This window comes from Oncorhynchus masou, chromosome 28 (genome assembly GCF_036934945.1).
Source record: "Oncorhynchus masou masou isolate Uvic2021 chromosome 28, UVic_Omas_1.1, whole genome shotgun sequence".
Taxonomy (NCBI): domain Eukaryota; kingdom Metazoa; phylum Chordata; class Actinopteri; order Salmoniformes; family Salmonidae; genus Oncorhynchus; species Oncorhynchus masou.
The window spans coordinates 16,265,235-16,276,366 of record NC_088239.1 but is presented as its reverse complement, the minus strand read 5'-3'; the positions used below and the strand labels follow the sequence as shown (position 1 = coordinate 16,276,366).

The 11,132-nt window shown below is 39.2% G+C and overlaps 1 protein-coding gene across 2 annotated transcripts; it reads left to right on the top strand.

The window, feature by feature from the left end:
• Positions 1-477: 477 nt before the first annotated feature.
• hus1 (HUS1 checkpoint clamp component) lies at positions 478-10,615 on the top strand. Of its 2 annotated transcripts, XM_064941408.1 has the most exons (8): positions 478-647; positions 1,378-1,505; positions 7,547-7,723; positions 8,559-8,666; positions 8,837-8,911; positions 9,138-9,237; positions 9,388-9,516; positions 9,929-10,615. In XM_064941408.1, exons 1-8 carry the CDS (start codon positions 596-598, stop codon positions 10,009-10,011), a joined length of 852 nt encoding a protein of 283 aa, XP_064797480.1. In that variant the 5' UTR covers positions 478-595; the 3' UTR covers positions 10,012-10,615. The 2 variants fall into 2 exon arrangements, with proteins under 2 accessions (XP_064797480.1, XP_064797481.1); XM_064941409.1 differs by lacking the exon at positions 1,378-1,505.
• The last annotated feature ends 517 nt before the right edge of the window (positions 10,616-11,132 follow it).

Genomic DNA, 11,132 nt, shown 5'->3' with positions numbered 1-11,132 from the left:
GAGGGATCCTGAGAGGTGTGGTGTGAGTAGTAGATCTGAACCAGTACAGAGGGATAGGCCAACAAGTGATATATGCTTCAGTAAGTTTGTATTTTTAGTGTTTACAGCAATGGTTATCAACTGTACTGCAAATCGCAGAAAATTTAGGTTGTGGTGGCAGCTGCAGAGAAGTATTTTGGTGTACGAGATTTGACGTCAGAAGAGTTACATTGTGTGTTGAGTGGTGGTGTCCCGTCCTTTCAGGCTGTTGGCCTGAGATATAACTAGATAGATTTAGTGGAGTAGGGTGGTGGGTTTTTAATGAGTTTTTTTTCAATCAAAGTATAAGGGACTTATACTCCAGTCTAGTTGATGGCAGTAGTGCAACATTTATTGGATGCCAACCGCCGTTAAACCTCATCGAAGAAGAAGAAACGTCTCAGTGCAGACACATGAAATAGGAACTCAAAAGGAAAAACACTTGTTTCCCAGGGAAAGTATAACAGGGCTGTGTCATTGGCGCGCGGGCCAAATTGAACGTCACAACAACGCTTTTTAGTCTAAGCTACTCCCTAAAGAAAATATTAGATTTTTGTCAGTGAAAAAAAAATTGATCATGAAGTTCCGAGCAAAAATGATTGATGTTGGTTGCCTTAACCATTTCACACGTAAGTCTAACGTTAATACTATAATGTTGCTCTTGTGTAACTCGCTAGTATTAAGCATTCATTGCTAGCTAGCTAATAACGTTAGCAGCTAGACTAACAATTTGAGCAAAGTCCTTCTCTAGGCTTCACATAAAGTTGAACAATTATACCAACTACTGTTACTTGCTAGCAAGCGTGTTTCACTTGCAAGAGAAAATATATGGTTGGTGCGGGTGCTGTCTGCAAAGAAGTTGGCTGTTTAGTAAACTAGCCCAAAGACAAAGATTTGTATAACTAACGTTAAACCTCATCGTTCTAACTTTGACTGAAGAACACAACGTTTGCCAAAGAGGATATACCATGACCAAACTTCTCTGACTCGGTTTTGGTTATATGGGATACAGCCTTTGTCAGAATGGACTTTTCGTGATAGAACACTTACGCAGTAGGTTAGGTGAATTAACGTAGCAGGTAAGGGTAATTGTGTTCAGGTTGGGGAAAGGGTTAACTTTTTAGTGAAATGCAGCGGGGGAAAAAATCCTTTGCTCCACGAGACGATATTTGGAAGATGACCTCGCGACTTGAGAGATTGCATGTTTACCTCTTGGTCGGTTCAGGGTTCAATTGATAAACAGGCAACTTCTATGCTCAAGGACAGGGTTAGAGATGGACAGAACCCCTCGTGAATGTTCTCTTGCGAGTCGAACATGCAACACTTTGTAGCATTTTACATTTAACTTCTCCCCATCAGGTGTGGTGAATACCATCTCTAAACTAACGAAGACATGTATCCTGCGACTTACTCCAAACAACCTATATTTTGTACTGTCTGGTAAGGTAGCCAGCGGAGGAGTCGGCATGTGGTGTGAATTATCTCAGGTACATGCCCATGCAATACAATGTCTATTTCTACCAATGAGTTGTACTTCGATAGCTCACACAATTATGTTTTTAATACTCTCAATTGTTATATGTAGGCCTATGGAATATGAATTGCACACTGTTGCCCATTATTTTATATTTGGCATGTGAATGGAGCAGAACAGAAACTCCAGGGAGAGGTCAGTCTGTCTGTTTCCATTATATGGAAGAAAAACTATTTTCCGAAAGTGATATACTTCGTCTCTTCTCTAACATGTAGGCTCGGCATTCCGGAACAGTCCCACTCCAATCAAATCAAATTGTTTTTGTCACATTCTCCCAATACAACCTTGTCGTGAAATGCTTACTTACAAGCCCTTAACCAGCAATACAGCTTTAGGAAAATAAGAGTTAAAGTATTTACTAAATAAACTAAAGTTAATAAAATACAAGAGTAACAATAACAAGGCTATATACAGGTGGTACCTGTACCAAGTCAATGTGCGGGGGTACAGGTTGGGGTAATGACCATGCATAGATAATAAACAGCGAGTTGCAGCAATGTAAAAAAAAAGGGGGCAGCGGGTCAATTAATGCAATTAATGATTAGCTGTTCAGAAGTCTTATGGCTTGGGGGTAGAAGCTGTTAAGAAGCCTTTTGGACCTAGACTTGGTGCTCTGGTATCGCTTCCTGTGCGGTAGCAGAGAGAACAGTCTATGACTAAGGTGGCTGGAGTCTCTCTTTTTTTTAGGGCCTTCCTCTGACACCACCTGGCATAGAGGTCCTGAATGGTAGGAAGCTTGGCCCCAGTGATGTACTGGGCCATACGCACTACCCATTCTAGCGTTCGGAGGTCGAGCAGTTTCCATACCAGGTTGCGACGCAACCAGTCAGGATGCTCTCCATGGTGCAGCTGTAGAACTTTTTGAGGATCTGAGGACCCATGCCAAATCTTTTCAGTCTCCTAGATGCTGGACTTCTAGGCAGAGTTCCTCTGTCCAGTGTCTGTTCTTTTGCCATCTTAATCTTTTCTTTTTATTGGCCAGTCTGAGATATGGCTTTTTCTTTGCAACTCTGCCTAGAGGGCCAGCATCCCAGAGTCGCCTCTTCACTGTTGACGTTGAGACTGGTGTTTTGCAGGTACAATTTAATGAAGCTGCCAGTTGAGGACTTGTGAGGCGTATGTTTTTCAAACTAGAAACACTAATGTACTTGTCCTCTTGCTCAATTGTGCACCGGGGCCTCCCACTCATCTTTCTATTCTGGTTAGAGCCAGTTTGTGCTGTTCTGTGAAGGGAGTAGTACACAGCGTTGTACGAGATCTTCAGTTTCTTGAAAATTTCTTCCATGGTATAGCCATCATTTCTTAGAACAAGAATAGACTGATGAATTTCAGAAGACATTTCTTTGTTTCTGGCCATTTTAAGCCTGTAATCGAACCCACAAATGCTGATGCTCCAGATACTCAACTAGTCTAAAGAAGGCCAGTTTTATTGCGTCTTTAATCAGAACAACAGTTTTCAGCTATGCTAACATACTTGCAAAAGGGTTTTCTAATGATCAATTGGCCTTCTAAAATGATAAACTTGGATTAGCTAACACAACGTGCCATTGGAACACAGGAGTGATGGTTGCTGATAATGGGCCTCTGCACGCCTATGTAGATATTCCATAAACAAATCTGCCATTTCCAGCTACAATAGTCATTTAAAACATTAACAATGTCTACACTGTATTTCTGATCAATTTTATGTCATTTTAAAGGACCAACATTTTGCTTTTCTTTCAAAAACAAAGACATTTCTAAGTGACCCCAAACTTTTGAACGGTCGTGTATATAAATGGCAGATTATCGTACAAGCCACAAGAAGGTCTGATTTCATTATTACTGAAATAGGATCCAAGTGGTATATATAAAGATCCAGTCCACTAAAAAAATTGGAGGCCTCTTACACTTCAGTGTTGTGATGCAAAAATTCTAGCTAAATGCTTGGCGCATAGAATTAAAAAGGCATTGTCAGATATTATTCATCCGAATCAGACATGTATGATACATTGGAGGTAAAATAAAACACGTACTGTAAACAATAGAATACTATGAAATATTGGGGAAATCTAGCCTGGTTTTCATAGCTGATTGTGAATAGGCTTTTAATAAAGTACGACTGGAGTTTATATATACATGCCTGGAATATTTCAATTTTGTAGAATCTCTTATATAATGGGTTAAAGTTATGTATAGTAACCCTAGGTGTAAAATAGTAAATAATGGCATCTTCTCAGAAAGTTTTAAATTGTCAAGAGGAGTAAAACAAGGTTGTCCACTATCGGCATGTCTATTTATTATTGCCATTGAAATGTTAGCTTTTAAAATTAGATGCAACAATAATATTAAGGGATTTGAAATCCGTGGCTTAAAAACAAAGGTGTCATTGTATGCTGATGATTCATGCTTTATTTTAAAACCACCATTAGAATCCCTCCACAGCCTCAGAGGGTCTATGATCTACTTTTTCTAACCTCTCTGGATTAAAACCAAATTATGATGTGTACTATATTACGTACTAGATCACCAAAAAATGCAACTTTTACATTAACGTGTAGTTTACCAATAAAATGGTCTGATGTGGATATAGTCAGGTTAACATATCCCGAAAGAAAGAAATTCTCACTCCAATACATTTTAATAGAAAGTTAGCAAAAAAATAGATAAGGTCTTGCTACCATGGAAAGGAGAATACCTGTCTATTTGTGGAAAAAACACCCTGATCAAATCTTTAGTTATATCAGTTTACCTATTTGCTTATGGTTTTGCCTACACCAAGTGAAATTATTTTTAAATAATATTCAATTTTATTTGGAATGACAAGCCAGACAAAATTTAAATGGCCTATTTATATAACGAATATGAATTCAGAGGGCAGAAATGATTAAATATTAAAGCATTAGACCTCTCACTAAAGGCATCGGTCATACAAAAGTTATACTTAAATCCGAAATGGTTCTCTAGCAAATTACTAAGAATCTCAACCCATGGTCAAAAATTGCCTTTTTTCCGTTATTCAGATTACAACTGCTCACTTTCGGTTATTTGAAAATGAAATCATCTCAAAAATATTGTTATTTTTTAAACAACCCTTAGAAAGTTGGTTACAATTTCAGTTTAATCTACCTGAAAAGACTGAACAAATAATACAACAAATATTGTGGTTAAACTCAAATATACAAATTGATTTAAAAAAAATTTTTTTCAATATAATGTTTAAAAAAGGTAATATCTCTGTAAATTATATCATAAATAGGACTGGTGGAGTCATGAAGCAGGTTGAGAGAATGCCAAGAGTGTGCAAACCTGTCATCAAGGCAAAGGGTGGCTACTTTGAAGAATCTAAAATATAATTTGATTTGTTAACATTTTTTTTGGTTACTACATGATTCCATATGTGTTATTTAATAGTTTTGATGTTTTCACTATTATTCTACAATGTAGAAAATAATACAACTAAAGAAAAACCCTGATTGAGTAGGTTTGTCCAAACTTTTGACTGGTACTGTTATTTTTGTCCAGGTGGGAAAGGGCAGTGTGTAGTAGAGGTCGACTGTCTGTGATTTTTCAAAGCCGATACCGATTATTGGAGGACCATAAAAAGCCGATACCGATTAATCTGACAATTTAATTTTTTATTTGTAATGATGACAATTACAACAATACTGAATGAACTTATTTTAACTTAATATAATACATCAATAAAATCAATTTAGCCTCAAATAAATAATGAAACATGTTCAATTTGGTTTAAGTAAATGCAAAAACAAAGTGTTGGAGAAGAAAGTAAAAGTGCAATATGTGCCATGTAAGAAAGCTAACGTTTAAGTTCCTTGCTCAGAACATGAGAACATATGAAAGCTAGTGGTTCCTTTTAACATGAGTCTTCAATATTCCAGGTAAGAAGTTTTAGGTTGTAGTTATTATAGGAATTATAGGACTATTTCTCTCTATACGATTTGTATTACATATACCTTTGACTATTGGATGTTCTTATTGGAGGTCGAATGATTAATCGGAATGGCCGATTTAATTGGGGCCGATTTCAAGTTTTCATAACAATCGGAAATCTGTATTTTTGACAAGGTAAAAATCTGTCGTTCTGCCCCTGAACAAGGCAGTTAACCCACCGTTCCAAGGCCGTCTTTGAAAATAAGAATGTGTTCTTAACTGACATGCCTCGTTAAATAAAGTTGTAAAAAAAAAATGGGCAAAATCGGCGTCCAAAATTACCGATATCCGATTGCTATGAAAACTTGAACTCGGCCCTAATTAATCGGCCATTCCGATTTAATCGGTCGACCGATTGGAGTGCAATAGAGGTTGCGTCATCTGTGGATCTGTTGGGGCGGTTTGCGAATTGGAGTGGGTCTAGAGTATCTGTGATGATGGTGTTGGTGCTGGATGAGCATTTTCTTGTTTGCTAATGAACTTATACAGCTCGTTGGGTGCAGTCTTAGTGCCAGCATCGGTTTGTGGTGGTAAATACACAGCTCTGAAAAATATAGATGGAAACTCTCTTAGTGTGGTCTACAGCTTATCATGAGGCGAGAAAAACCTTGAGAGTTCCTTAATATTAGATTTTGCTCACCAGCTGTTATTGACAAACAGACCACCACCCCTTGTCTTATTGGAGGCAGCTGTTCTGTCTTGCCGATGCACAGAATACCCAGCCAACTGTATATTATCTATGTCGTTCATATCAAATCAAATTGTATTGGTCACATACACGCGTTTAGCAGATGTTTTTGCAGGTGTAGCGAAATGCTTGTGTTTCTATCTCCGGCAGTGCATTAATATCTAACAAGTACTATCTAGCAATTTCCCAACATATACCCAATACACACAAATCTAAATAAGGAATGGCATTAAGAATATATACAAATGTGGATGAGCAATGTCAGAGTGGCATAGACTAAGATACAGTAGAATATTATAGAATACAGTATAAACATATGAGATGAGTAATGCAAGATATGTAAACATTATTAAAGTGACTAGTGTTCCATTTAAGTGGCCAATGATTTCAAGTCTATGTATATAGGCAGCACCTTCTATGTGCTTGTGGTGGCTATTTAACAGTCTGATGGCCTTGAGATAGAAGCTGTTTTTCAGTCCAAGGTTTCTCAGTCCAAGCTTTGATGCGCCTGTACTAACCTCGCCTTCTGGATAATAGCATGGTGAACAGGCAGTGGCTCGGGATCTTTTTGGCCTTCCTGCGACAGAGGTTGCTGTAGGTGTCCTGGAGAGCAGGTAGTTTGCCCCCGGTGATGCGTTGGGCAGAACGCACCACCCTCTGCAGGGTCTTGCGGTTGCAGAAGGTGCAGTTACCGTACCAAGTGGTGATGCAGCCCAACAGGATGCTCTCAATTGTGCATCTGTAAAAGTTTGTGAGGGTTTTAGGTGCCTTGACTCGGTGAAACATAAGATATTAGTTTTTAATATCCCGTTGGTAGGATAGTCTTGAACAAAGCTCATCCAGTTTATTCTCCAATCATTTCAACATTCTGACTTGTAATGGTGATAACTTCATTTTAACTCACTTGACCGGTTGTCTGCCGATTTTGTCCTTATGTTGGAGGTAATCTGGGAGAAAATATACACAAGGAAGCGTTATCAACCTGCTGGTCTGTATATCAGTTTATCGCACGCGACAAACACTTGCACGATATGGCTGAGCGCAACCAAACCACAGACAGAACATTGTCCCACGCAATTAGCTGTCAAATTTCACATTGCGAGGAAACATGCTTTGGTCAACTACGTTCGGTTACATTCGGCTAAATTCAAACCACAGAACCTACTGGCGACGCAAAAAGTCAGGTAAACACTTTCCTGTGGCTACCCCATCTCCACCTCCTAACAGCAAAACTAACAGCATGGACAACCTGTAAAGTAACACTCAATATAATTGTATTCAACATTCTGGCTTGTAAGAGACTCTTGTGTTCACTGGTGTCTGCTCTATACTTATCCAACAAGCAATTCTCTATTTGTGTTGTATTTGACCAGGCCAACTTCTTTGATGAGTATCAGCTGGAAGGTGTGGCGCCTGACGCTAATGAGATCTGCCTAGAGGTGACCCCCGAAAACCTTTCCAGGGCTCTGAGAACCTCTCAGAATGCCAAGTGTGTGAAGATCAAACTGACCAAGAAGCACTGTCCTTGTCTCACTCTAGTTGCAGAACTGGTAAGAGCTACAGCAATTATATCCAATGTGTCTGCTTCAAGGGAAAACTGTCAACACTCACTGGGCTGTGTCGATTATGATGTGTAATTCTGTTGACTATATTGTCCATGTTTGTAAGTGACTACTTTGACATGTCAAGCAGTCAGCATGTAACACTTTTCTAACAAACGGGTTTATGTTTAACACCTATAAATGAAACTGTCTTAACCCCCCTAAAAGCAAGATGTTTGTGGTGTTAGGTTCTAATTCTCAGAGTAAAACAATCAACGGACATTATGAAAGCTTAACCAAGTTTATTCTTCCCGGAGGATCAATACAGCTGTATTAGACAAAAACATTTTCACACAAGCACTGATATTTAGCTGTTTAACCTCCTACTCATCTGTACAAACATTGTTCTTTACTGCTAGGCAGGACACTAGTTATACGGCCATAAAGTTTTATTTCTCCCTTAAGGTGACCAGACCTGACCTCAACCCCTTTCCATCACTAATCCATGGCTCTCTCCGCTTATCAATGCCTGCCACATGTGATCGCTTCCCTGCACTCAACACATTCAAAGCTTAATTGCACACACTATATACCTTCCTTCTATAACCATTAAATTCTGGTGTAGACCCTCTAAGCCTCGGCACTCCATCAGTGACATGAATAAGTATATTTTCATATTCTTAGAACCCAACAGTGGCAAAGAAAATTTCTCCAGGTAGGCAATAACTTTGAGAGGAACCAAACTTCATAGACGCAGCTCATCCTCCTAGCTGGCTGGCTAGAAGTTTGGATACGTCAGAAGTTCAGTCATTTGATCTTTTCCTGCCCTCTTCTTCCTTGTTAGCCAACACTTTCCAGCGTCAGTCGTGTTGTCACCCATGACATCCCGGTGGACGTGATACCCAGAAGGCTTTGGCACGACTTCAAAGAGCCCAGAATGCCAGACTTTGACGTGAGTACCAGAGCCACTCTAGCTTGGATCCCAGTCTCGTTCTGCCAAAGCCGACTATAGCAGAACCAGACTGGCATCCAGGCAAGTCCTCTAAAGTAATGCCAGTTTAACACGTCAGGTGTACTGTTATTTAATTTGTTCTAATGATAACTATATCTAATGCTTTTCAGGTAAGCATATATTTGCCTCCACTGAAAACTATGAAAAATGTTGTGGATCGAATGAAGAATCTCTCTAACTTTCTGGTAAGAGACTGTGTACTATGAGCTCAGATAATTTTACACATGCCCCCAACATACTATGATATATTTGTTAAAATATCTTCACTGTATGTTTAATATTTTAAATATAAAGGAAAACATTGTTTGGAAGTCACCGGTATGTCATAATGTCCTTTAAAGTAACGTAAAATAGAGCTGTTTGTAGATTAGATTAGCTTTCAATACAAAGTCACGGTGCCCTCTGTCCTAGGTGATGGAGGCCAACCTGAATGGAGAGATGAACCTGAAGATTGAAACTGACCTGGTGTCTGTCACCACCCACTTCAAAGACCTGGGTAATCCTCCCTGGGGTAGGTACATCCCCTTTACTTGTGTCGTGTGCATTAAGGCACACCGTAGCAAAACCTTTTTGAAAAAACTCATGTTAGCCATGGCAACAAACTGGAGCCTGTCTCAGGGCTTTTACTAATTTCAGTCTCGTCTCTCTTGGCCCCCCTCAGGTGACGATGGTTCTCAGGGGCGCAGTCAGAGCAGGGACCCTGAGGTCATGGCCCACACCCGCGTGGACATACGCAAGCTGCAACAGTTCCTCATGGGCCAGCAGGTCAACCCCAGCAAGGCAATGTGCAGTGAGTCAAATCTCAGACTTTTTACTAATATTAACCATATTGACCAATCAATCAGCAGCTCTGATTTCAACGTCACCAACCCTGGTCCCAAAGACCCACAAGGTGATGCAGGCTTTTGTTCCAGCCCTAAAGTAACAGATTTTCCACACAAAACGTGCACACCATGTATCTCTTTAGGACCAGGGTCGGTGAAGATTGGACTATGCCATCTGATGACAGACAGAGAGCCTTGACTGTACCAGTGAGTTACTGTTGCATCTTCTGTGATGCTTTATCAGATTCATCACTATATTCTGAGTAGTGATGTGGACATGAATTGAATTGTGTGAGTGAGGGAAAACAATTAAGACTGGGTCATAAGAAAGATCCACTGATTGCAGATCACTGATGAGCATTCTATTATTCCCACCAGATATTGTCCACAAGAGGATCATTCATTTGATTCTGCTACATGAAGACGTGTCTCTGCAATACTTCATCCCAGCGGTGGCCTAGCAAGACAAACGTTGTCTAACACAAAAGTCAGCTGAGAAGGTTTGTTTTCTTCAGGATCAAATTGGCCATCCCACCTACTGAAGGGCTAGTGTGTAGGTATGCTTTTGATTAAACCCCATCGTAACACACCTCGTTCAGCTAATCTAGGTGCTAATGAGCAGTAGAATCAGGTGTGCTAGCTAAGGGTTGGAGAGGAAGCTTGCAGGAGGGTAGCTCTCCAGGAGGAGGGATGGGTGATCCTAGACTACACATTCCATTCATTTGAGAAGTTGTGGTTGATTTAAGATTACATGAAAACATGTGAAAAGCTTGTAAAATCAACACTGCTGTCATGCACTTCCAAAAGTATAACTTATTCTCAGTGGAATTTCATCTTTAAAATGTAAAAGGTGTATTCTTAGACCTCGAACAAAGTTTGTATATTATAGTTTAGTATTTTATTTAATACGCTTACAAATCTCAAGGCCTTAAATGTATTGTCTATGTATGTTGCTACTGTATTACTGTACATAGTTTAATAATTCCACTCAAGATGTAGCTACACGCTCAGCCTTCATACATTGTATGTACTGTTAATAAAACATTTTTTTATTTTATTGTTAGAACACTTGTGTTATTTGTAGTGAAAAATGTGTTCAAGTCATTGCATATAGTAATATAGGGGTAGATTGAAGGATAAGGACACTTAAATGACCCCTTGCAAAAGATGTGCTACCAGTCTACAATGCATGGTATCTTGTAATAGCATAGGCATAGTTTGTCGGCAGTTAGGTTGTGTTCGATAGTGCAACAAATTAAATAACCACAGGATTATTTTGCAAATAAAATCATTTTACTATTTTTTGGGTCCCTAGATTAATTTGAATATGACTATTGTTGTTTTTAGATGGTTGCGTACATAGTTGGTGCTGGACACACAGAAGGACCTTAGACATACACAAAGAGATTACTGGAAAATGGGAAATGCTTGTTTTTTATTTATTTTATTTAACCAGGTAGGCCAATTGAGAACAAGTTCTCATTTACAACTGCGACCTGGCCAAGATAAGGAAAAGCTGTGCGACGAGAACAACAGAGTTACGCATAGTATAATGAAACGCACAGTCAATGACACAATAGAA